This window comes from Magallana gigas, chromosome 10 (genome assembly GCF_963853765.1).
Source record: "Magallana gigas chromosome 10, xbMagGiga1.1, whole genome shotgun sequence".
NCBI lineage: Eukaryota > Metazoa > Mollusca > Bivalvia > Ostreida > Ostreidae > Magallana > Magallana gigas.
This window is the reverse complement of record NC_088862.1, coordinates 8440035-8467709: the sequence shown is the minus strand read 5'-3', so window position 1 is coordinate 8467709 and position 27675 is coordinate 8440035. Positions and strand designations below refer to the sequence as shown.

Below are 27675 nucleotides of genomic sequence, written 5' to 3'. Positions count from 1 at the left end.
AATTTGCATGGAAAAAACACTGTTCAACGTTTATCATTTACGCTGTAGCCTTCGCAATCGAAGGAAATTAACAAAGTGTATATTAATAGATTGACAAATTAAAAAACTTTCAGATCTACCATTAATGTGGGTTTTTTTCAAATTCTATAATATGTAGACTATATCATTGACTGAATTCTTTACCCTCGTCCGTTTGGGGTATTTAGAACCACACTATGCATATAATGTGTACGTGTGAATAGCCATTTAAACAAACAGTTTAAGTGTTGAATTTTTAAAAGTTTTTGCAATTGTGTACATGCAAAGCAATGCTATGACAATGCTAGGGCAAGGCGGGGCTGATACTGGTTCTGCTTGTTCTACAAATAGCAAATGTACAGACGAAGTATAGGGGTGTTATTTTTTAAACAAGTGCATGAAATTATTATAGCTTTTCTAGAAATTTTCACACCTAAACAAAATTATTTTATTGGAAGCATGTATTATAGTTGCCTTAACTGCATATACAATGTAGCTCTCGGTATAACAACAACAAACAAAATTGATCCCGATAAATGCAATAAAAAATGAACCCCCAGAACAATTAAACATTTATCCTACACCTTCAATATTGCCTTTTCGATCTTTGTCATCGTTGTAGATTTATGGTTTTAATTTTATCGTGATAAGAATATTTTAAGGTATTTGGTTTTTCCCAATTAATGCTGAAACATATACACATGCATGTATTCGCCAAACTTACGCTCATTTAGTTTTGTCAGGTCAACTTGTCGTATATGTTTGATCATTTTGAATTGAGAGAGAGAGAGAGAGAGAGAGAGAGAGAGAGAGAGAGAGAGAGAGAGAGAGAGAGAGAGAGAGTATCTGTCGTTTTACATTGATATCATAGTATCGATAACTCCCTTTGTTTACAAAATCGAATACATTATCAGTAGAGTACACTGTATACTATAAAAATACACTCATAAAGAAAGAAGTAAGTTATTAATACAAAGTCCACTGATTGATGTTACAATGTATCAGGTAGGTGCTGGCACAGTATAGAACCCCTTGCTGATCAATGTTTTCATTCACGCATATAAAGAAAAAACGTTTTTTTTCTCGATTTTCTTTTGATTTAGAAAAAATGAGAAGTAATTAGTTGCAATCGCAACTTCTCGGGCCTTTCCGGCAAGCTCAGAAAAACACCTCGAGTGTATTACCTAGGCGTCCATGACAACCCCCCTTTTTATAAAACTTGATATAAATTCAACACATTATAAGATCTGTTGAAATGTGAGTTAGATTTCAATAAAGTCAATGATACACCCTAAAATATACCACAGAAAAGACTTACAATGTTGTCTAGCCGATATTTATTTTAATGGGAAGCGACTCCATTTTGTATAAAATTCTAACATCCGGTGATGTTAATACATTCGAAGCGTTTTTCCGAGCTTGCTGGAAAGGCCCGAGAAATTGCGATTGAATTAGTTTTTCTCAGTCTCTCGTTATTGAGTGTTGCTAAAACGCGGAACGGAACGGAATGGAATACGAAAAATATTTTGTAATGTTATTTACACGATAGATATGTTAAACAAGCTATAAATGATATACTTAACGTAAATTTTTAATATTTTTAAATCTGCCAAATTCAATTTTATTATTTTTAGAAAATGTATGATTTTCTCACAATTAACATTACACGCTTTGACCACTAGTCCCAGTTTATCAAACTAAACAACATATCCAGCGCGCTATTCTGATTAAGTTGCAGGACTGTGCAATCACGTAGGTAAACGTAAAGAAACTTTCATACCTAAAATACCTAGGAATAAGTAATCATAAACGACAGAAGATGTAGACAACGGACGGCGATATCAGAAGAAAGAAGAGACTTTGCAGGACATCCAGAGCGTTAATGGCCCAATAAAATGATTCTGTTTTAGATTAAATGATCTTTAAAATGGTGAGGCGAAAAGGTTAGCAGACAGATGTTGCAGCAAAACCTCTTCAATGGTGGTAAATGGTGTTCGTCGGTTACGTTTTTGATATCAATATCTATTAATGAAGCAAGGTTCGAAGTCATGAAAAACACAACCAAACGCTAAACTAACTGCCATTCACTATTATTCCCACAATATTACAAATGGAAAATAAATAAAAAGTTATTTTAATAGCTTATCTAATCACAATGTGCGTACATTTCATTATTCCGTTTCGTACTTTATTAAGCAATTTGAATGCAATGATATAGTTGAGACATTCGTAAGAATGATATCAAATAGGTAAGCTACCTTTTGATAATAATCATTCATAAAATATGAATAAAAGTACATATTTGTGTCCAATCTATACAATATTTAAGCATAAAACGTCAGTGTTTTTTTCCGTTTTCCGTTCCGTTTTCCGTTCCGCGTTTTAGCAACACCCCTCGTTATGGATGTTTGTTAGCTGTAAATCAAAGCCCATTGTGCATATCTTTTTGTATTCTAACATAATGCGATGTAAATCTTTTTCCATGCAACGTAATGAAGAGTTGGATCTTGAAACTTAATCCAACATTTTATTAGAGCCTTAAATTGTTTCCGATTTCTTGTGGGGTTGATTTGAAAAACTGCCTCTTTGAAACAAAATAAATTGACATGATCAATCAGAGTCTGACAATCTCAAGCTGCTGGTCTGTAGCTCTTAGTCTGAAAAATCGGATGGACGACCTGGGACCCAAATCGTCCATCCGAAATTTTTGAATATTGCCATTTCTTTCTTACGGGTACACAGGTTGGGCGAATACTCACCGAGACTGACTGGTTTGTATTTTGAATTTTAACTGCATTAAAAGCAATCGCATCTTCTCGGGTCTCTCCGACAGATCTCCGACAGATCTCGGAAAAAACTACTCGAAAGTATAAACTTTTCCGGATGTTGAAATTTTTCAAAAAAAAATTATGGAGTCGTTTCCCATCCAAACAAGTTATAGCTTTCCAAAAAGCTTGCCCACCGTATACAACAACTAACGCGCGGGGGTGGGGGGGGGGGGTCGACCAAAAGTATGGGGGAGTCGATTCCAACGTAAAGAGGAGTCGATTTTCTCCGCTTCGGAGACGGGAAGAATTTAGGTCACACCTTTTGTAGGTATTTATATCAAGTATTTCCATAAAAAAATATACCGCACGGACGACAGAGATAGTAAAACTTTGTGTTGGTCATTGGTCCGAGTGCTCTATGCGTCTAGTAGTCTTAAACACATCGAAACTATTTGGCAGATTTCAAATTCACGGTAAATGGGTAATTGAGAACTTGAGATTACATAAAAAGGTAATATCGGCATTCCGATCATTCTGAAAATGATTAATTAAATGAAAATGATTAAAATTACCGAAAAAAGGCCTCGTATCCCTCTACGGAAAACAAAATTATTCCCCAGAACCCACTGTAAAAATTTTCAGGATATAGTAACATAGGGAAAAGACAACAACTGTGATTTAGATCCAATCAAGTGATGCTGCTTTAAAAATAAATAAAATGGTATCTATATGTTAACTTTACACATTCAATATGATGAACACGATAAACTAAGTTTCTGAGCATGCATCATTATTGAGTTTACGGGATAGTTAAGCGAACAAAACAATCGATACATTTCTATATATAATTCAAGACAACCTCTGAAAAATTGATAAAAATTGACTAATTAGCCATAAAAGCTAAAAGTCCTATGCCCATAGATAATTTCATCCAATCTGAAACTTAAAATACCTATTCCTGTAGTATACCTATACTTCACAAAAAAAAGAAATTACTTACCCAAATTTTTCCCCAAAATCATGAAATTCCTAATCCGTGGGGGGGGGGGGGGGGGGGGTAGTATGCTTCTGAATCCAACTTCTCAATCTTTCAAGGTAAATTTAGATACAACACTCTTTCCTGCGAGAAAAAGTGGGGGAGGGGGGGGCTGAACCCTCTATCATGCTATGTTTCTAATGGTAAGATATAAATTTGCAAAAAAAAGTGGGGGGGGGGGGGGGGGGCTAAGCCCCCCCCCCCCCCCTAGCCCCCCCCGCTTCCGACGCCTATGTCAAGAGTATAATAACAGAACATATCGTGATATATCAATTAAATTTTAATGTATATGGCTCGAGAGCAATTGTATGTCACAAAGAAATCATCATGAAAGCATTTGTCTCTTTTACTTAGGGTCTATACCTCTGACATTGTATCACTGCCAGATAATTTTGTACCCAGTATTACGTCACAAGTATGACGCAGTTGCTACAGAAGTTGCTTAACGAGCTCGTTTCTAGTTTTTGGTTGTTGTTTTTTTAAATATTATTATTTGGTTTCAAGAGGGAATGTATCTCCATCCACGTCGGACAAGCCGGAGTCCAGATCGGAAACGCCTGCTGGGAGTTGTACTGCATGGAGCACGGAATCCAGCCCGATGGTCAGATGACCAGTGACAAGACCATTGAAGGTGGTCATGACTATGCCAACACCTTCTTCAGCGAGACTGGCGCTGGCAAGCACGTGCCAAGAGCCGTCTTCGTTGACTTGGAGCCAACTGTTGTCGGTACGTTAGTCTTCTGGGGTTTTTACTTGGTTTGATTTGCCCCCCCCCCCCCCCCCCCGATTTTTTTAACCCTATCGAAAGACATCATGTCATATTAAGGTTAAATGCTTCACCAACATTTTATTCCATGCATCGTTAAAATATCCTTTTGTTCTTTAAAGAACAAATTAGCTCAATTATTTTTTTTTGTTGAGTCGGGAACAGTTTAAATTCGATCGGGTACGGGTTAATTTTTCCACAACTGAATCGAAGGTTCAAGTGAGCTTTTCTGATCACCCGTTGTCTGTTGTCCATCTCTGTCCGTTCGTCCGTCCGTCCGTCTGTCTGTCCGTTCATCTGTAAACTTTTCACATTTTTTACTTCTCTAAAACCACTGGGCCAAATTAAGCCTAACTTAGTACAAAGCATCCTTTGTTACAACGCACTTTGAAAAAATTACGCACTTTAAAAAAAAAATTCAAAGTGCGTTAATTTTGGGACCAAGTCAACGCACTTTAAAAAAAATATTTTTTTTCCAAAGTGCTTTACGCCCTTTGAAAAGAAAATTGATCCGGGTTTAGTCGAAATAATATATAATTTTAGATACAATAAATAATTGTTTTAACGTTGTGTAGTTTAATAGGAATTATTTGCAAGCTAACTTGATACACAGTTTCTCGATTATTATTTTTCATTTTCTCATAAGCTTACGTAGTTTGACAATTTACATAAAGAACAACTCGAGAGACTTTTATTATCCAAATATGACATAAACTGCATCCCTTAGCAGCTGTATTTTCCTTTTTTTGTGTATGCAGCAAACTTAATAATTATCTGGTACATTATGCTCTGCCAGAAACGAAAATTATTTAATTTATTTGTTGGTAATGGCGATAATGTATAACATATTTCAACTGTCTTCAATTGCATGTACTTATAATTAAACAAACATGATGTGAAAAGAGGAACGTTTGTAACGGTTATCAAAAACAATATGATCTTTTAGAGGATCAGTGCGAGAAAAAAAACTCAAAATCTAATGCTTGTTTTTAAGTTTATAATAATTTGATGTTTGTAAATATACATGTAATTTATTTTTATATTGAAGTGATTTATTTGTTAAGATTTTGAAAAGAGGGTCTATATTGAAACACTTATAGATTCTATAACATAGCATTGGAGAATTTGTCTGACCAGCATTTTTCTTTTCAATATCACTGTAATAAAATTACAACAAAGCATATTTCTTTTTTCCGATTGTATACATAAACTCCAAGTTGCTGAATATCATATATGTCTTGGAAGGAAAAAAGAGGGGTAGAGGACCTTCTTCCTGTAATCAATCAAATGATGTAGTGGTAATTGAACTTTAGTTTTAATTACCCCACCACTATCCCCGTTTTTAGAGACGGTAAATTAGATTCATACTATCAATAAATTAGGAAATTAATTCCAGAATTTGTAATTTATACAATTTTTTTTTCAAATTGCGTTAATTGCTCGATTCTAAAAATTTGTATGAACTTTATAACGCACTTTGAAATTTTTTTTCAAAGTGCGTTGATTTTGTCCAAAATTTAACGCACTTTGGAAAAAAAAAATTCAAATTGCGTAATTTTTTCAAAGTGCGTTGCCACAATCTTTATGAGAAGGGAATTCGAATTTTTTAAAATAAAGTGTTTAACCTTTTTAAAAAGGAAGATAATTGCGAAACAGTTAGTATGCGGTGTGTGTCTTTAAAAATCTTCTTCTAAAAAAACACTGCACTAGAAATGCTAATATTTGCACAAAAGCTTGACCATGTATGTATGTATAGTGTATATTGAAGATTCTTAAATATTACTAGTATTAATGACCCCCGGACTAATATTGGGGCCCCAAGAGGTGTTAAAAGTTTAACATAGAAGTAAATAGGGAAAAAAACAAGATCTCCTCGAGAACTACAGTGCTACAACTTGTGATATTGCTATGCAAGGATCCTCAAATACTGTAGATTCTAATTTGTGAGAAGTGAGAAAACGAAAAAGCAATACAAATTGCTATGAATGAAATTCAGCCTTATTATTTATTATTGAGACGGTAAGCTCTTTATAAAAAGCTAAACTTGTTTTTAAATTGAATTTAAATTAAGGTATACGTTTACTCAGAATAAAAAAAAAATCCACTGATGATAATGAAAAACCATCTATTGTGTGTTAAAGACCTATCATTGTAGTGCTATTTTCCACTTTCAAAAAAGTAGGTCAATGACCTACTTTTTGAGATAATGGCCACTGAATATTTTTTGAAAATATAAGAAAAGTCCCTAAAAATTTTATACCATTATTGAAATTTTCTTAATTGTAAAAATAATACAAATTGCTTTACTCTTTTAAAAATGAAATACAGTTTATGAATGGCAGTGACACTGAACAGACACAAAGCATTATGCTTTCATCCACATTTTTTTTATATTCCAGTCCGAATTTCCTCTATTAGTTTTCATTGATTCAATTTAACAAAAAATTGAATGATGATAATACTAAAACATTTATATCTTTAAACTAAGTATATTGACCTTACTGTGCTGGTATAAAAGTTATATGAGGTCAATGATCAAAATTTTGAGATATGGTGTCTTTTATTGTTTTTAAGCATTTTTCAATATTTTTATAGTGTGTGCCACTCAAATATCTAAATGAAAAAGTGAGATAAAACCAACAGAAAATATGCAAAATTAAGTTCACTAACAAATAAAATCTTAACTTTGAATATTACAGTACTACAAAAAATATTTAAGTAAAAAACAAAATCTAAAAATTTTAGTCCGAATTTCCTCTGTTTTGCTAAAAGTCCCAACTTTCTTTGAGCCTGATTCCATGATATAGTAAAAATATCGAATGGTTTGTCAATAATAATTCATTTCATAAATACTTTTAGTGTTTAGAACAAATTTTACTCATGACATTGAACTTTTTAACAATCCGGATTTTGAGAACTCAAACCATGAGTAAACGACGTCCTTAAAACATTTACTTTACGTTTCTCCAGATGAGGTCCGCACCGGTACCTACCGTCAACTGTTCCACTCCGAGCAGCTGATCACCGGCAAGGAAGATGCCGCCAACAACTACGCACGTGGTCACTACACCATTGGCAAGGAAATTGTCGACCTCGTTCTGGACAGGATCAGGAAGCTCGCTGACCAGTGTACCGGTCTCCAGGGATTCCTCATCTTCCGCAGCTTCGGTGGTGGCACCGGATCCGGATTCACCTCCCTGCTCAAAGAGCGTTTGAGCGTGGACTTTAAAGATGTGCAATCCACGCTGGAGTTTTCCGTCTACCCAGCCCCCAAGATCTCCACCGCTGTTGTTGAGCCCTACAATTCCATTCTGACCACCCACACCGCCTTAAGCTTAAAAGATTACTGCGAATGCGCCTTCATAGTTGACAACGAGGCTATTTACGATATCTGCCGCCGTAACTTGGACATCGAGAGACCAACCTACACCAACTTGAACCGTCTGATTGCCCAAATCGTTTCCTCAACCACTGCCTCCCTCCGATTCAACGGTGACCTCAACGTCGATCTGAATGAGTTCCAGACCAACTTGGTGCCGTACCCACGTCTCCGCTTCCTTCTGGCCTCATACGCCCCCGTCATCTCTACCGAGAAGGCCTACCACGAGCAGCTCTCCGTTGCCGAGATCACCAACGCTTGCTTCGAGCCAGCCAACCAGATGGTGAAATGTGACCCACGTCACGACAAGTACATGGCTTGCTGCATGTTGTACAGAGGAGACGTTGTCCCCAAGGACGTCAACGCCGCCATCGCCACCATCAAGACCAAGAGGACCATCCAGTTCGTCGACTGGTGTCCCACCGGATTCAAGGTCGGATTCAATAACAAGCCACCCACCGTTGTGCCAGGTGGTGACCTCGGCAAGGTCCAGCGTGCCGTTTGCATGTTGAGCAACACCACCGCCATCGCTGAGGCCTGGGCCCGTCTTGACCACAAGTTCGACTTGATGTACGCCAAGCGTGCTTTCGTCCACTGGTACGTCGGAGAGGGTATGGAAGAGGGAGAGTTTTCCGAGGCCCGTGAAGATCTGGCTGTCCTTGAGAAGGACTACGAAAATGTCGTAGGCGACTCCACCGATGGTGAGGGAGAGGAGGAAGGCGAGGAATATTACACAGTCATTAAATTATCCCCTCCTGGAAATTTCAAATATCTCAAATATATATTGTAATATTTTCCAAACAAAAACTTTAACCCCCCCCCTTCCTCCCCAAAACAAATCTTTCTTTCTTTTTAAATCGTCAAACTAATACTATTTATGAAATATAAACAAAAGCCGAAATTTGTTGTCTTAAAATTAGAAATCAAATATAAGACAAAAAAGTATTTAATTATAGTGCGCAGACACATGTTTTGTTTTAAATATATTTGGTTGAATACTAGTAAACCAAAACGATTTGGAAACAAGTTCTCGCACCTTGCGAGTTCCTCTATTTACAGGCAGATTGCATACTCTTATTGAAAATATGTTGAATTTATGTATACCAACAAGTCACGACAGTAAGGGAAAAGATTCTTCGACATACTAGTACGAGGGTTGTTCGATATATAAACTCTTTGCACGATTTCGTGGACGATGATAGTCTTGTATAGTTATATTCAATACCTATCAAACTGCATAAAGTTTTAAACTTTAGTCATTTCAATAGAGTTGGTCTTTGATTACTGTTGTAAATATGGTTGGGAAACGGGTTGAGAATTTTAAGACATTAAAGCTTAATAGTATAATATGTTTTACGGTGCTACCGTTGGGGCGAGCGCTGCAAGAATTACACATACCTTGCATCATTGTCCACATGTAATATTTTGGCAATAATCCACTAACATCTTTTTACACAGAGAGAGAGAGAGAGAGAGAGAGAGAGAGAGAGAGAAAGAGAGAGAGAGAAAAATTGATCAGTTACATGTAGTAAAATGTAATTCGTGTTAAGTTTGATCAAATGTGAAAACAATAAAAATTATTTTTCTTGTGTACCTTGTTGTAACTGACATTTTTCACTGCATGGTTCATAAATTTTGAGTTTATTTTATTTGTATATGTTTGCATACTTAATACATACGCTGTATCCCCCCCCCCTTCCCCCAGACTAAATTTGTAGATGTGTAATTTCCCATTTTTCCAATTTAATGATTTGACAATATGCAATATCTTCATAGATTTTTTAACTGTTTTTTTTCCTCTGAATTCTTTTTTTTTTTAGTTAGGCCAGCATTTTTTTATTTTTAGGTTTACAAACCCGCCGCTCGGTTTTCTGAGTTTTTAGAACAAAAATAAAATTACAAAAAAGATCTTTTTTTTCTCCCCGACAGCAAATTTTTCCTAGTAGGAAAATTGTATCGTCATTGTTATCACAGAGGCATAAAATCTGCTCTTTTTGTGTCATGATAGCCTAAAATTTTCTTACGCATCTTTTTCTCGTGCTACATTCTTCGGAGAAGCTTCTACAAACACTCTGCTGTAAGTTTCATACTTTGAAGTTTTACCGACAGTGTTGACCAGTGGCTAGACGAGATAGTCACACCTCACTGAACATGGCTTCGATAGTTACATGTGCAGCTGTTTTCAAGTACATCACTGTAAAATGATTCCCTTAATTTCTTTTTGTGTTGAATTGGCATATGTATTCATTGGCCTTTTCAAAAATTTATTTTACACAGAGAGAGAGAGAGAGAGAGAGAAAGAGAGAGAGAGAGAGAGAGATGTATTAGAGATATTATAAATTTCTGCAGTAACTATTCTCATGAACACATTTTAAAGTGACCTGCCTAGTGAATTCAATAAAAATCATATTATTGTTTGTGCATTTTCTGTTATTTTCAATTAAAATTTACCATTACATAATTAATTGCATAGTTGTACTTTGTACATGGAAATTCAACAGGATAAAATACATGCACACATATAGTTGCAGTGATTTTATAGAGTCTGTTCACATTCACAATGTTATGTTTGAGTTTTCTCACATATAAACACCCAAACCAATTTTGTAAATAAAATGTGAGAAATCAATGAAGTTGAATATTTTTTAACTGCAGAAAACATGAAAGTAATAAATATTTTGTATATTAATAATTATATACTAGTATCATAAAGGAGAAAACGTTCTGACTTTATGTACATAAAATTTAGGTTTTTTTAAAAAAAAAATGAAATGTTGACATGTCCGACAATAGTCTGACTAGTAACTTTGAATCTTGGGCTAGTAACTTTGTGGCCAAATTTTGTAATTGCACACCCCTGACATTGCTATATGTACATGTAATATCAAAGCTGTATGTCTAATATTCTTTTGTACTACATGTATTTCAGTGATATGATACACAGATGACATACTTTTTACATGCTACACTTGATGCAGTTACACACCACTATCATGAAGTTGTCATTCATTATATTATTAGAATAAAGATGATGTCATAAAAGTTTTTTTTTCCTCCTACAAAACTTTACAATTTTGTGGTTCGTAAACCTAAAAATAAAAGAATTGTAGGTCAAAAGAGATTTTTTTTTTTTATTTCCTCCTCCTACGGAACTTTATCATTTTGTTGTTTGTAAACCTAAAAATAAAAAAATGCTGGCCTTAGCAATCACGAGGCTTATTCTTTGATAGCAATTTTGCCACTATTATTCTGCCTAGGCTTGCAGATAGTGTGTCTAGAACACAACATTTCAGTGCTACGAAATTTATTGTGTATGCGATAAAAAAAAAATGAATCAAAATCAAAATTAAAGTATGAATTGCTCATACGTTCTCAAAAACAATGTACATGTAAAGACAAAATGCATATAATAATGATAGTTTGTAAATAATGAAATGTAGCAAACTGATATTGAGTTTTCCGGTCATTTTTTTCTTTCATACGTCGATTAATAGAAAAATTATTACATTCATTTCTAAATACAACCTATCAGCTGGAAGCTTTGCTCGAAACTCAACGGTAAAATCATTATGCGATCGTCTCCGTCTTCTGATCGGTCCTTCAACGTCTAAGCTGACTAAGCATACAACCGATTCAACGAAAACAACGCATTACACCTGTCATTAAATAAATAGAAATCACCGACCCCTAAATTTACATCTACTGCCCTAGTTTATAGGCAGTCTTAGTTTGGTTTTATACATCTAATGATCAAACTACCATACTAAAGTATGTATTTACATCTTCCGAGTATGATTCCCTCTATTTCTTACGGAAAATTATTGCAATTCATAGGTCTATTGAAATTGACAGGACTGAAGTCTACATTCCCTGTATATCTATTGGTCGAGACCATCAGTGACTTAAGAAAAATCACGGACTGTACGATGATGTCAGACTCAAATTACCAGAGGAGACGAGTTGGCTGTTTCTTTAAGCTTAGGTACTGATGTACATTAATAGTAATTAAGTAAATTCTACTTAGTTTTTACACTCAATATATTAATTTGTTTAAAAAAAATTAACGCGGGTTCTGCATTTTTTTCTGCTATGTCACATGCACCTGAATCACCAAAGAAAGCATTTTACATGTATTGTTAACTTTGATTTTAAATTTCCACGTCGGCTTCCTTTAGCTTTGAACAGGGGGCCAGTATTAAGCCGTGAACAAGGATGCTTTGTAGGTTGATCGTGTATCGGTGAAACTCTACCCCAAGCTGGCTACCGACTAAAGCTTTCTCCAGAAGGATAATGACAATGACAATGACAATGAACATTATTCTCAAAACTGAATTTACAGTGTAGAGAAAATACTTATGTACAGTATGTACAAACTACAATATATATATAATAGATGAGAATCATTGGCATGATGAAGGGATAACAGATATAATTTAACCAAGAGAGCTAACTCTCTCAAATATAGTATCTAATAGTTTACAAATATTGGTAAGTTGGTTTAGGTTTCTGACATTAAACAGTGTTTCAAATTTTACAACATTTGGATTTGTTATGAAATATTTTGGTAAACATATGACCCTTAAATTGAATATATGTACATCAGTGCAATTGAAAAGGTAGGGAAATTCATCCCTAATTTCATTGCAGGCATTTTGTTTACAAATTCTGTTTTCTCTAGGAATATCAGACCATCTACATGTACCTATCTCAGTAGGTAATTTAGCATTACCCGTTCTAAAATTACAATATTTCTTAAATAATTTTGGTGGAAAAATCAATAAATACTCTTAATAATCCATCGATTTTTTAAAAATCTTATGATTTAAACCTTTTGGAGAATTTTGTACCTCGCTATACCATGATTGCTTAAATTGGTCAAATAAAATAGGGTTAAAATGTCAATTCACATTGATTTAAGATTTTCTTATTGGCTCCGCATCATGGGTTATTAAAATTATTTAATACATTAAAAAGTTTTGCTGACAATTTTGAGTTCTGGAAATTAATTAAATTACTCCAGAAGGAAATCATTCTAACTTTACCATTAATTGTTAAACGGTATCTTCCAAGTTCCCCATATACCATAAAGATTGGTATTGACGCTCTCAAGTTCAATATATGTTTACAAAATTTTAAATGTAATTTCTCAAGGAGCTTAGTGTTATGAAAACCCCAAACTTAGCATCCATATGATAATATTGGTTTGATAATTTTATTGAACATGTCTATTTTACAGTCAATTGCTAGATTATGGGTTCTGCACTTCCCAATAACACCGTACATTGCTTTTGTACCTTGGTCAAACAGTTCTTTAACATCAAGAGTGACTCTGTAGTTAGTGGTCCACTATAGATTTGATGTCATTGACCCGCCCATTGGCAGGATCATAATGTTTATAAATGTTGCTGAAGTCTTTTTTTTGGAGGGGGGGGGTGTGTGTTTTACAAGGGGGTCTCTAGGAGGATGAACCCCCCCCCCCTTTTTTTTTAACTTTTTTTTTAATGAGCTTTGTTTTAGTTTTGTTTTTTTGGTTTGTGTAGACGGTAAAGGAACTATAGGCTACGTCATAGAAACCTATCGGGAAGTTTGTTATGATTTTTTATACAACGCCAAATTACCATGCATCGCTTCTCCATGCTCGATCACAAACAATACATGTACATGTATTGTAGGTTTATTTGTAAGATGTAAGCTGGAATATTGTACAGTATCTAAACAATGTAAACTTTATACGTATTCTGGCTCAACATCAAAATATGATGACATACTACAGGCATGGAAAATCTCTCTCTCTCTCTCTCTCTCTCTCTCTCTCTCTCTCTCTCTCTCTCTCTCTCTCTCTCATATAAAATTCTCTAAATCTAAGTGAAATTCTTACTATCACCGCCACAGTTTAAACCCACACTTCATTTTTTACAATGCAGGAATGCATCGCAAGAGCAAAGGGCAAGTCACTCCGTCATTTAATACTTCAGTTACACGCATACGTGGCTGTAAGGGTTGTCTCGCTTATGACCTTTTGCAGAATTTTATGGGGGTGTAATGTTAGAAATAGGGCAAAATCTAGAGCTTATGTCTACGCATAAAGTGTTGCTTTATGGTCCAAACATTTTTAACTTTGAAAATGTATTAAAACCATGCACGGATCCAAAAATTATCCAAGGTAAATTTAATTGTATTTGCCGGGAGTGGGAGTCGATACTTATTTTCTGTAATTTCACTGTGAAATTAGTATTAATACAGTAAGTCTTCTTCTAACTCAAGCAATAGATGGATACACCTACATCTGTCACTAAGCATTTACATAAATAATACAACGAAAACACTGTAAGCGGTATATACCGGTATACCCTAACCGGTATTTACCGGTAACCGAAAACACGACATGACATGTATGTATGTGTACATACGGAATAAAAGACCATCGGTGTACCTGTGAAATAAATCGATCGTGTTTACCATTCTGATTGGGATCTCTCATATATAGTAGAACCCGGCCTACTTTAGTAATTGAATTGGTATTGGTATAGTAATTGAATTGAATTGAATTAGTAATAGAATTGAGATTTCTATATAAGACATACGTTGTACCAACGTCACGGATCAACGTGGATTTCATGATCTTTGAAGTAATGCATAAAACATTTTAAATGGTACATATGCGGGAAAATAACGACAGCTATAGTAATTTTTATAACTAGATTTATTTACATAGACGTGAGTCGCAGTTTCTGTATAATCTAGATACTATAATGCATTTACATGTATCATAGAACGAATCCATGTGATCATGAGTAACTATACAATTACGTGCTAGACCTTGGTACAGCCACAGGGGCATCGTATATAAATAATACACATATATATGCATATATATGTTTATACATATATTTTGACATTTTAAACTGAATTCTACTTATTTATTTTAAAATAAGATTGTCCATCGTTCAAAATTCGCCCCTACCCCCGCTGCAAGTTCAGATCTGTCTGCAGATGTATAAAATTTATTTCTTTGTTTTGTTATTGATGTTTCGCGGAATTTTACAATGTATCATTACTGAACATATAGAGAGTCCCGAGAGTTTTCGGATGGCGAAAGTACAGAGTTATCTTTTCTTGGGCGAAGAGATTGAATGTCTGCAGCAGACAGCGGTTGTAATGGGATAAAAACGCTTTTTACCGAGTTTATTAGGAATATTTCAATGTGAACGTGTTTTTTGACAACATTGTGTGGGAGGATTGCGTAACTTTTGTCAAGTAAGTTGTTTTTTGACATTGTTTACAAATCGTGTCCTACTTTCGATTCTTCCCTAGTGTATTATTTATATTATATGTGTCAACATAGATTGTAGAGCGGATACGATGCCCCTGTGATTCATTATTCCGATCACGTGATATTTGCCGCCATTGAGGTTTACGTCGAATTTGTTTCGTGTTGTTCATGTATGTAGAACATCACCCGTACCCTTTTTTCTTCTTTTTGTCTAGAGGGGCTCTGTATTCATTTGTTTCACTCGAAAAAATCAAACAATGCTATTCTGTTAGATTTCAACAGAATGGCTTATGCTGGGGGGGGGGGGGGGGGGGGGGGGGGTAGAGAGAGAGAGGGATTGGTCTAAAGCTAATCGAAGAACGTGTATAAACATGAATATACTTGTGATGGTTACCTGTATGTTTATCAGTAACTGTATAACCTTTAAATAGATGATTACGAGCCCTTTAAATACGCATTGCATAGTTTGAAAGAAAATTTAAAAAACCTGGCGAGGGGGTATATAAAGCCATGAGGCCGGTAGGACGCCATTACATGTTTCTCACAGAGCACCTTGCAGCTTCACGTGAGGGCAATAATACTTAGACGGTTTAATCTTTTTTCACATTTTGTGTAAAACCAAGAAAAACATACAATCATGGTAAGTAAATTTTCTTTTATATAATTGATTTATTGTCGGTTTTGGTGTTTGTGCGTCGTGGCTTGAAACAAGATCAAATGTGGTAACGATTATTTTTAAATTCAAAGGCTATAAATCATTTTTATTCTGAAAAAATCTAAAGAAAACTAATTATTTCATTTATTTATACACGAAATTCTAAACTGGCATTAAAACAACTGACAATTTGAAAATAATTTTTTTTTTTTGAATTTGACATTGGGCGGTAGAGTGAGAGAGATTCATCGGACCTTTTAAAATAAAGAATTGTTAGTGAATACTTCGTGAATTAAAAATGTCCTTGCTTTTATATTATTTTTTTCAAATTTGGGCGGTATGAGCTATCGAGCCCTGTAGTTATGGTAACACAATAACACCGCCATTACAAAAATTTAACATTGTGTTATTTTCTGGTTTCCAGAGGGAATGTATCTCCATCCACGTCGGACAGGCCGGAGTCCAGATCGGAAACGCCTGCTGGGAGTTGTACTGCCTGGAGCACGGAATCCAGCCCGATGGTCAGATGCCCAGTGACAAGACCATTGGGGGTGGTGATGACTCTTTCAACACCTTCTTCAGCGAGACTGGCGCCGGCAAGCACGTGCCAAGAGCCGTCTTCGTTGACTTGGAGCCAACTGTTGTCGGTACGTTAATCATTTTTTTTCTGGGGGGAGACCCCCCTTCCTTTTTTTTTTTACCCTTTTAAATGCCTCGTGGCCTGTTAGAACACATTGACCTAGTTTCGCGCCAGGTGTGTTATGTGTGTGCAGGCTTCATTGAATTGCTACTCCAAAGTTTTATTTTTATGGATTGTTTAAGTATCATATCTGAGACATGATTTCGTTGTTCGAAGAACGATATTTGCTCTGACTAAATCATTTCATACTAATTTTTTTGGTATTTTTAATTAGAAAGTAAAAAATCTGGTTTTTTTGGTTGCAAATAGGACACGGTAAAATTTAGAATTTGGTGTGAATAAATACATGACATTAATATCTCTAAATCTTGTCCAGTAATTATGTTAAGAAGACTTTTTATTTTTTGATAAAAAATTATTGAATGAAAAAAATCTGTTGTTTATAAATTTCAAATTTAAGGGTAAAATCCTTAAAAGAGTCTTTGCTTATAAAGAAAATGTTTTATGTGATATTTTTTTCAAGAAATTGATTATACAAAATTTTTAAAATACAGCTAATTTTCGAAATTTTACTGATCCCGATCCAAATTGCCCCCAAAAAATCAACAATTTTTCCGATTTGTAGCCAAGAAATCAATTGAATTAATGTTCAGTTAATGTACATGCCATATTACAACCATCGTTATATTTCTCGAATAAAATTGTTATTATAATATATATTAACATTTTTCTATCATTCGAGTCGGTATCAGTTTAATTTGGATCAGATATGGTTCAGTGATCCAGTTTTAACTATAAAAATTAAAACGTTTTATTGACATTATTGGACATCATATATAAGAAAGTAATATTGTGCATTTACCTAGACCAAATTTTTAACTCAACAGTGTTGTTATATACATGTACTAGAACTTGCACTCAAAACAGATTTTCCACTTTCTCTTAAAAAATACAACAAAAACATCGTTTATAACAATAAGGAGCATATATCCTTCTTTGAACAACCATATCATGTTGCGGAAATGACACTTTAAAGATTCCTCAAACAATATTTTGGTGAAGCATTCCAACTTAATTAAAACGTGTTGAAGCAGATCTACTTTCGCGCGCGTCTCGCTATAACGACCGCGCCGCGGCGAGCCTTGTTATATGACAAAGACACAAAGTACTATCCACAGCAATACCCTATTTTTGCGTAAAGTGCAGCGACCTTGCTTTGGATTGAATAAAAATCACATTTTAAGAGACATATAAATCTAAGGCTATAGATCCTATCAATAAAATTTGTTAATTGCACTTCAATGAACATAAAATTTTATGGATCAACTTCACAACGATATCCACGGCCATTGGCTTCTGGCCATTTTGATAGCCAATAAAAATTCCTTAGATAAATTAGAGATACCAGGAATTTAAAGCTCACAAACCCAATTTTAAAAGAATTCCTATTTAATAGAATCGAACCTTATAATTTTGATACATATAAGTATTCAAATTCATTAAAAAAAAACAAAAAAAAAAAAACGCGAATTCCCGCACCAACTTAGCGTTTACACATTTCTTTAAAAAATAGATTTTCAACCAACAGGAAAATCCGCGATTACTAAACATTTGCTTTCTGTTTCTCCAGATGAGGTCCGCACCGGAACCTACCGTCAACTGTTCCACCCCGAGCAGCTGATCACCGGCAAGGAAGATGCCGCCAACAACTACGCCCGTGGTCACTACACCATTGGCAAGGAAATTGTCGACCTCGTTCTGGACAGGATCAGGAAGCTCGCTGACCAGTGTACCGGTCTCCAGGGATTCCTCATCTTCCACAGCTTCGGTGGTGGCACCGGATCCGGATTCACCTCCCTGCTCATGGAGCGTTTGAGCGTGGACTACGGAAAGAAATCCAAGCTGGAGTTCGCAGTCTACCCAGCCCCCCAGATCTCCACCGCCGTTGTTGAGCCCTACAACTCCATTCTGACCACCCACACCACCCTGGAGCACTCCGACTGCGCCTTCATGGTTGACAACGAGGCTATCTATGACGTCTGCCGCCGTAACTTGGACATCGAGAGACCCACCTACACCAACCTGAACCGTCTGATTGCCCAGATCGTTTCCTCCATCACTGCCTCCCTCCGATTCGACGGTGCCCTGAACGTCGATCTGACTGAGTTCCAGACCAACTTGGTGCCCTACCCACGTATCCATTTCCCTCTGGCCACATACGCCCCCGTCATCTCCGCCGAGAAGGCCTACCACGAGCAGCTCTCCGTTGCCGAGATCACCAACGCTTGCTTCGAGCCAGCCAACCAGATGGTGAAATGTGACCCACGTCACGGCAAGTACATGGCCTGCTGCATGTTGTACAGAGGAGACGTTGTCCCCAAGGACGTCAACGCTGCCATCGCCACCATCAAGACCAAGAGGACCATCCAGTTCGTCGACTGGTGTCCCACCGGATTCAAGGTCGGAATCAACTACCAGCCACCCACCGTTGTGCCAGGTGGTGACCTCGCCAAGGTCCAGCGTGCCGTGTGCATGTTAAGCAACACCACCGCCATCGCTGAGGCCTGGGCCCGTCTTGACCACAAGTTCGACTTGATGTACGCCAAGCGTGCTTTCGTCCATTGGTACGTCGGCGAGGGTATGGAAGAGGGAGAGTTCTCTGAGGCCCGTGAAGATCTGGCTGCCCTTGAGAAGGACTACGAAGAGGTCGGCGTCGACTCCGTCGAGGGTGAGGGAGAGGAGGAAGGCGAGGAATATTAAACAGCCACGCCCACTTCTCAAAATTGACCAATCGGAAAACAACACGGACTGTCCATCAAATTCGAAGAACTTTGATAACGATTCGGAACAAAACTTGGGAAGAACAGAATGTGCCATTGAAATTATCTGTGATATTTTATTGTTTTGCATACTGAATATCATCAATGACATTAAACTCTAACAAAATTTTATTACTGCCTTTCTTGTTGAATATTCAATCTCGTGTTTTCTTATATTTTATTTCTTTTAAGAAAATTAACATTACCCGCAATTTATAATTTTAAAAAAATATGTAGTGCAACTACCAAAGACGTTAAAATAAACAAAAATAAACGTCGATATGATAAATGATATTTGACAAAACTATATCATACAACACTCAAAAAGTAATATTTTATTCAAGTCTGTCTTTTAAAGAATGGATAAGCCTGTATAGAAGGGTTTGCAATAAAATATACCACATACAAAGAAATATTTGCCCCGTATTAATTTCGCCCATTTCGCTCCCTTTGTCAGTGAGCGAATTTAAAGAGGCACGATAACAATTTTTGTCAAAAATTATTTTATCGATTTTAATTTTTACAATGCTTCGGTAGGGCATTTTTAATAGGCAACCAAAATTTGAGCGTCATTCGTTGAGTTATAAGCGAGTTACAGAGCTTACAATTTCTTTAAGTAGTTATGTTAACATTGAACCCGTTTGTTTACATTTTGAATCTTAAAGTAAAAATTCAAAATTTAGATTTAAATTGAATGTGTTAAACGTTACGAACTGTTTATTTATGCTTAGAATGAATAAGAAGATATACAAATCAGCTTGTAAAAGATTTTTATTGGTATTTTGAACCTATGTAAACAAAACAGGACACTATCTCGCCTTGTTTACATGACAAAGAATTGTGAGCCATGTATCTTGCCTATTATTCTACGACTGGCTCTCAAATTTCATTTGATCATTTGAAATGCATTCTTGCAGCAATGTAAATAATAAAAATAGAATTTGACCAAAATCGTGACAATGCCCCTTTCAGACTAAGCGAATTTTAAACATTTTTTAAATAACAGCATGTGTTCATTAAAAAGAGTATCTATTTCGTTCTTTGTGAGGGCGAATTCAAGATGGCGAAACCTTTTTAGACGGGCGAAAATAACACGGGGTCAAAAAAAAAACCCCACTAACATGACTGTACTAGTACTTGTTATCTTTCTTATTTAACTAATTTTTTGAAAATATTTTTACCAAATTTTCTTTTTAATTGTTATATTAAAAATGTTTTTGATTAACTGTAAACAAAAGCTGAGATATTTTTGGTTTTTAGAATTTAAAAAAAGAAAGTAAAGTTGCGACCAGAAAGTATGATTGTATTAAAGTGTGCTGACACATGTTTTGTTTTAACATATCTAATAGCTGTATAAACCAAAACGATTGGAAACAAGTTCGCGGACCTCGCGTTCCTCTCTTTACAAACATATTGCCTTATATCCCGTTAAAACTATGGCGAATTTATGAATAAATAACATAAAAGGACGGTTGGTAAAGAAATATCCGTTGACAAACGAAGGTTGTTCGATGGGTAACGTGTATTGTAGTACAGTATTGCAGGAACGATAACGCTTTGATGATACTTTTGAATAGCTCTATTCAGTACCTTTAAAACGGTGAGCCTTCAGCTCCACGCAGCTTTAAACTTATATTGTAAAGTCAGTTCAATCAATAGAGCCAATCGTTGACCATTGTTGTGAAAATGGTTGGGAAACATTGAAGAAATGAGAGCTTTTATATTTAAAGTTTGCGCAATCTCGGTCATTCGACAATGCAGAATTTTACTGAATTGGGGGAAGCTTGTGGGTCTGATAAGGTATCTAATATAAGACAGTTTCGGAGATGGAGAAAGACATTTTTGACTGGCTTGAAGGCTACCGTCTTACCACACCCACCATACTCCCCAGATCTAGCCCGGCCCCAGGCGACTTTTCCATTTTCCAACACTTAAAAACTTGTTATCTGGTCTTCGACAAGCCCTTGGCTCAGGCACCAGTCAGTGCATCAGAGGTGAAAATATATATTTTATTTTATATATTGAAGGAGTAATGTTCATTTCACTTTTTGAGTACGATGCTTTTAAGATATCATACAATACACATTACATACTTACACTTAGGCTTATGATTTGATTTGAACGTATTTTTATTGTACAAAAATTACAACAGAGATTGGGCACAAGTTCAAAAACCGCCCTCTCCCAGTATAGTATATACTTAGGCTTATAAAACATGTACGTCACTTTCTTCGATATGGATGCATTTCACTGAGAATTGAAGGAATGTTTCGCAAGAGCGATGGGCAAGTAACATTAAATTTTGTACATCTTTGTAAGAGTTGTCTCGCTTTTAACCTTTTACTAAATTTCATGAATCTCCAACGATAGGGAAAATGCAGTGGTGGCTCGTTGTTTGCTAAGATTTTCCAGGTAAAATATGGCCGAGGGTATTTCACATGCAGGGATTGGTGAGAGATTTGTAGAGAGACAGTGCTATGATATTCTTTCGTTCCCTACTATGAGAGAGAGATTTTTTTCAGGAAGTAAACGCGTGTGTACTATAATCGCTAGGCTAATTTTATAAAATATTATCTAAAAATTTATCATCGCGTAGCGAACCATGACTGAACTTGGAATTTATCATATATGGGAGAAAATTGGAGTATACATGAATATTTATCAGGTGGTCTCTTTAACTGAGTATTTGTATTGTCTGGAATGGAGCATAATATACATGTAGAACTAAGAATAAATGTCTACGCCGCATATAAAGTGCCACTTTTTCTCCTTACTTACCAGGAACGTAGCATCGGGGATGGGGTGGGGTGACTCCTCCACCTTTTGTCGTAGGAAAGATTTTTTTTTTAATTGAAATACAAAATAATGAATTATCATGAACTTTTTTAGGACCTTATGAAAAAATCAAAGTGAAAAAAAGGAAGTGAACAGTGAAAATGAAGTTATAGGTATACTAAGCTACCGCCAATCCCCCACCCCCGATTAGGATTTTCATGATTTTTTTTTAAGTAACCTTTTTTAAAAATTTTTTTTACCAAGTTATGTTAACTCGTCGCTCTATTTGATCAGCGACTTCATCAAAACTTACCCTGAAAATCTGTCAGCTTGATCCATTGATCTTTTCTGGAATGTATTTGAGATTTGTCTGCTTGGTTATAATGTTATCGACTCCCAAACACAGCAATGCTAATCAAATTAATTTACGTACTATAATATGAGAACGTTGAAATGGGGAGAGGATACATGTATATATGTCAGTGATCAGTAACCAACAATCCAATACTTTAACTGACTTATTAGTCCCTACCGGTTTATATATAGCTTTCCTCTGCGTCCGTCTGTCCGTCCTTCTGTCCGTCCGTCCGTCCGTCCGTCTGTCTGCCCCACTTCAGTTTTCCACACTTTTTTCTTTATGCGTTTGAGGTATGAAACTACAGATCAAGTTTACACTTTTGTAGCGTCTGGTTGACATATTTTCGAGAAAATTAATTTTTTATATTCCATTTGTTTTTATGTACGGGTTCGTTATTGGGTTCGGTGTGTATTGAATAAACGAATGTAGTCAGCACTGGCGTCGGAAGCAAATTGAAAGTGTGGGGGGGGAGGCTAGACTAATCCTCAGAAATATTGAGAAAAAAAAAATAATTCCCAAAATCATGGAAATCCTCATTCCAGCGGGGGGGGGGGGGGCTACGCTAGTATACCTATGACTCCAACTTCTCAATCTTTAAAGGTTTAACTTTAGGAACAATTATCTTTGCTGCGAGAAAAAGTGGGGGGCTGAACCCTCTATGATGCTATGTCCCTAATGGTTAAGCCCCCCCCCCCTTGGTTCCGACGCTTATGGTCAGTAATAATATCATGCATTACTTGTACCATTCCTTTTATTGTTTCTAACAAACAAATAAGTTCTGTAAAATAGTGTCAAGCATTGTGTTCTAAGTTTAATGGAGACGGTTTTTTGTATTACATGTATTATTATAATCGGGTTCGTTATCGGGTTGGTCTCTTGATTTGGGGTACAGAAGACGGTAAGAAATGACATTCTGAATTACAGAGCGTTGTTTTCAAAAATTTCTACCAGCAAATACTTAATGGACTTGGCGAAATTACAGGAGATAAAATAAAGAGTATTACGCTAGTATACCTATGACTCCAACGTCTCAATCTTTAAAGGTTTAACTTTAGGAACAATTATCTTTGCTGCGAGAAAAAGTGGGGGGCTGAACCCTCTATGATGCTATGTCCCTAATGGTTAGGTCTAACTTTATTTAAAAAAAGTGGGGGGGGGGGGGTTAAGCCCCCCCGGTTCCGACGCTTATGGTCAGTAATAATATCATGCATTACTTGTACCATTCCTTTTATTGTTTCTAACAAACAAATAAGTTCTGTAAAATAGTGTCAAGCATTGTGTTCTAAGTTTAATGGAGACGGTTTTTTGTATTACATGTATTATTACAATCGGGTTCGTTATCGGGTTGGTCTCTTGATTTGGGGTACAGAAGACGGTAAGAAATGACATTCTGAATTACAGAGCATTGTTTTTAAAAATTTCTACCAGCAAATACTTAATGGACTTGGCGAAATTACAGGAGATAAAATAAAGAGTATTATTATATCCCTGTTTTTTTATTTCTATATCAACTATGTAGTTTAAATTTCCTCTGTTCTTTTATCTCTATCTCGTTTATACTAGTTTTGAAATAGATGTGTGCTTCGAAGCTTTCATAGAATAATACAGACCGGTAGGGGACGTGTATTTCTTATGCAATACTCTCAGAATGCTTGTTAGGTTTAATACTGACTAACTACGAAAATATATCGGGTGGATAGATCTTGTCAAAGTTGCCTTCCAATTTAATCAGGCACGTAGCATCGGGGGGGGGGGGGGGGCAGGGTGGCTGGTCCCCCACTGTTTCTCGCAGCAACTAATTTTATTAAATTTACATATAAAAAATTGAATTATAATGGAGGTTTGAGTAAATCTTGACGCTGCCATTTTATTTTTCTCCAAACATAACGTTACGTCAATTCAAAAGAAAAGTATTCTACTTGAATGTAATTATTCTAGATATTTTAAGAACTTCAAGAACTAGGTTTCTGTTATATAGATATTATGAAATGTCAAGATAACTAGGCGAGGCGTCGGTCTTGTTGGCGAATTTTCATTCTCACCAGACGGACATATAGAGATAGTCATGTGCCATGTTTAATTCGATGAAAGTGTGACATTTCAGTCTGAGGGAAAACAGATATATATATTTCTTTCGTTTTACTTTTATCTTCAATATTAAAGAGGGGTGTCTGTTTGTTTCATAAAGAAAATGTAATTAATCAATCCTTTAAGAAAAGTTTCAAAAAATGGCATCATTGTTACAAACCACATGTACAACCCAGATAATTACAAATGGCCGAAAAATTCATTGTTCATCAATATCCCTTAGTCTCCATTATTTAAACTTTGTAATGTCGGAAATGGAGTGCATAATCTAGAACTTATGTCTTTGCATAGAGTGCTGCTTTTTGGTCCTAAATTTTTATTTATGCGTGGATATAGGAAGAAATTACCAAGGGATAATTTTATTTGCCGTGGTGGGGAGGGGTCAAGACTAATGTTCGGTAATTAGACTATGTTTTAACAATTTTTGAGTTTTCTCGTCATCTTCGCTTGCCAAATCTCTGACCCTCCTGTACAACAATAGTAGAGTGTATCGTAAAACCATGGCTAGTGAAGATGGAGTTTTCCAGGGATTTGGGGCGTGACCCCCCCCCCCCCCCCCCCCTCCTTCCCCTTTACATGTAGATCCGCGCATAAAATTGGTATTAACAAAGTATGTCTCCTTCAAACTAAAGTCATGAAAATTCTCGATCCATTTTTATTTAACTTCCACTAACTATATACACATAATTACTATAATACTGCGGAAATACTGCTACATATACATAGTACCTGTACTTCAGAAGTCAACAGTAACACGATCAGACATGTACACTGTACACAGTGGGTACGTACTAAAAAGACCATATAGGTGGACGTGTTTGAAATAAATCGATCGCGTTTACCTTTTCGATTGCGATCTCTCTTACATGCAGAGATACATTCTTTGGTCATTCGATGAAAGAAAATGAGATTTCTATATAACACATACTGTACATGTACCATAGACATGGATCATTGTGGATTTCATGCTCTTTGGAAATAAATTAATCTGTTATACAGAAAACATTGTGGAACATATGCAGAAAAAAATAACAACCATTATAATTTTTTACATTTATATTTATTAATACATCTATGTGAATCGTCAATTTTTGTATTCTAGAGGCTAGAATATTGTAACATGGGTTTAATCTATTGAAAGAATCATTGTGTGGTCATGAAAGTTATTTTTGAACATGATTCCCATGCACGAAATCCTTTGTACATCTGTATCTGAAGAAAAATATCGTTTCTACATTACTTAATCTAACCAAAAGTGAAGGTGTGTGTGGGGGGGGGGTTAATGTATACAAGAGAGAGAGAGAGAGAGAGAGAGAGAGAGAGAGAGAGAGAGAGAGAGAGAGAGAGAGAAGGAAGGGAGAAAGTAAACATTAACCAGTTCATATTCACAGAACATGTTTGTGGGGGGGGGGGGGGGGGGTCCACTAATCAATACATAGACAGTAGTGTACATATGCCCGTGAATCAATATTTCTGAGTCATTTCGAGATTTGGTCTGCATATTACAATGTATATAAAATGTGTTTGCTTTTGCTTGTAATAACATCATAGCAATGAGAGAGAGAGAGAGAGAGAGAGAGAGAGAGAGAGAGAGAGAGAGAGAGAGAGAGAGAGAGAGAGATTTTATCATAAACATTTGCTTAAATTACATCGCCTAGTTTTCAATTGCAACCGGGGGAAAAAAGAAATCGATCCTAGCAATATACCGAGTCTACATAATTACTATACAATAACTGGTTTTCATGGTTATAAAGCCGCGGAAGTGGCTCAGTAAATATATATATGATTACTAGTCAAAAATATAAATAAACAGATTTTACATGCATTTTTGACACGTATATATATCCAGAAATGTTGCAATAATTATCATATAATTAACATAAGAAAAATGACAAACCTTCTGATGCATTTAATGCATGTCTTATCTTTTTAATGAAGCTTATTTTCAATAATATGAATTATAAATCCGATCGGTATAAATTAACTGACTTGACTCTTTTCGCTTTATCAAAATCTGGAATTAACGTGTTCAAACGGATAAAATGTCCACCTTTTAAAATTCTTTTGCAGATTTAGCAGCCATGCATGCCTAAGTATGAATTATAGATATTGGTAAATACAAGTATAATCTGTTTGATTCATTTCCCCAATAATCCTGCCCTGTCACCCTCGCAGCGGGGTAAATGAATTAATTAATTATGTTCCCATGTATTTACGCTTCAACACGTTGTATAAACCCGTCGAGAACCCCCGAGGTATTGGCGGGATTGACTGGGTTACCAGGCGCAGGCAACAACAAATTCTCTACCTGTCCTTTAAACTTTTAATCTTACAGACAAAAGGAATTCAGTCGCTTGGAACTTTAAAATTACACATGGCCGTCGCTAATCAATAAACGGTCGTTGTCAAAACTGTTCGTACACCCTCAAGGGTTATCTTTACACTCAATGAAAAAACATTGAAGGTTACCGATTGATCATTTTGGGACTTCTCTAGAGTTATTTTTATTTGCATAGGGAAATGTACGTAGCCGTTAGAGTTCCGAGACATTTGAATCATCCAATCGTTGTGCGTCGTTGGCCTACTGTTTCTAGGGCGATGGGTATATAAAGCCAAATTGCCGGTCGGACGCCATTACCTGTTTCTCACAGAGCACTTTACAGCTACACGTGAGGGCAATATACCTTGACGGTTCAACCTTTTTTCACATTTTGTGTAAACCCAAGAAAAAACTACAATCATGGTAAGTAACAAAATCTATCATTTGTCGATTTCGGTAATGATTTTTTTGGCGTCGTGGCTTGAAACATGATAAAATGTGGTAATGATTATTTTCAAATTTTAAAGTCTATAAACCATGTTCATCCTGATAAATCTAGGAGAAACTAATTATTTCATTTATCTATACATGAAACTGTTAACTGGAATCAAAAAACGGAATTTTAAATTATTATTTTTTTTTCATTTTGAGTGGCATAACGAAATCGTATTAAATTTGACTTTATGAGCCATTGAGTCCTGTAGTTAGTATCACCGACATTACAAAGTTTACATTGTGTTATTTTCTGGTTTCCAGAGGGAATGTATCTCCATCCACGTC

At 35.8% G+C, this 27675-nt stretch overlaps 3 protein-coding genes across 3 annotated transcripts in view; all 3 read left to right on the top strand.

Annotated features, from left to right (window-relative positions):
• The first annotated feature begins 964 nt into the window (after positions 1-964).
• Positions 965-8772, top strand: LOC105329346 (tubulin alpha-1A chain). The gene is made up of 3 exons (XM_066073547.1): positions 965-1023; positions 4327-4549; positions 7559-8772. Exons 1-3 carry the CDS (start codon positions 1015-1017, stop codon positions 8755-8757), a joined length of 1431 nt encoding a protein of 476 aa, XP_065929619.1. The 5' UTR covers positions 965-1014; the 3' UTR covers positions 8758-8772.
• A 6947-nt stretch (positions 8773-15719) lies between these two features.
• On the top strand, positions 15720-19486 carry LOC109618881 (tubulin alpha-1A chain). The gene is made up of 3 exons (XM_034453254.2): positions 15720-15880; positions 16320-16542; positions 18166-19486. The coding sequence occupies exons 1-3, from the start codon at positions 15878-15880 to the stop codon at positions 19293-19295; spliced, it is 1356 nt and encodes a 451-aa protein (XP_034309145.1). The 5' UTR covers positions 15720-15877; the 3' UTR covers positions 19296-19486.
• Positions 19487-27157: 7671 nt separating this feature from the next.
• The window catches only part of LOC105329348 (tubulin alpha-1A chain), a 2574-nt gene continuing 2056 nt past the window's right edge, over positions 27158-27675 (top strand). Inside the window, exons 1-2 of the mRNA XM_034453253.2 lie at positions 27158-27318; positions 27652-27675. The exon at positions 27652-27675 is cut by the window's right edge and continues 199 nt beyond it. Coding sequence (XP_034309144.1) covers positions 27316-27318; positions 27652-27675 — 27 coding nt within the window. The 5' untranslated portion in view covers positions 27158-27315. The remainder of the gene's footprint in view (positions 27319-27651) is intronic.

Bases quoted from the DNA above. Each gene is read 5' to 3' on its own strand.
- LOC105329346 (XM_066073547.1), top strand. The intron at 4,550-7,558 runs GTACGTTAGTCT...ACGTTTCTCCAG, and splicing joins CTTGGAGCCAACTGTTGTCG to ATGAGGTCCGCACCGGTACC.
- LOC109618881 (XM_034453254.2), top strand. The intron at 16,543-18,165 runs GTACGTTAATCA...CTGTTTCTCCAG, and splicing joins CTTGGAGCCAACTGTTGTCG to ATGAGGTCCGCACCGGAACC.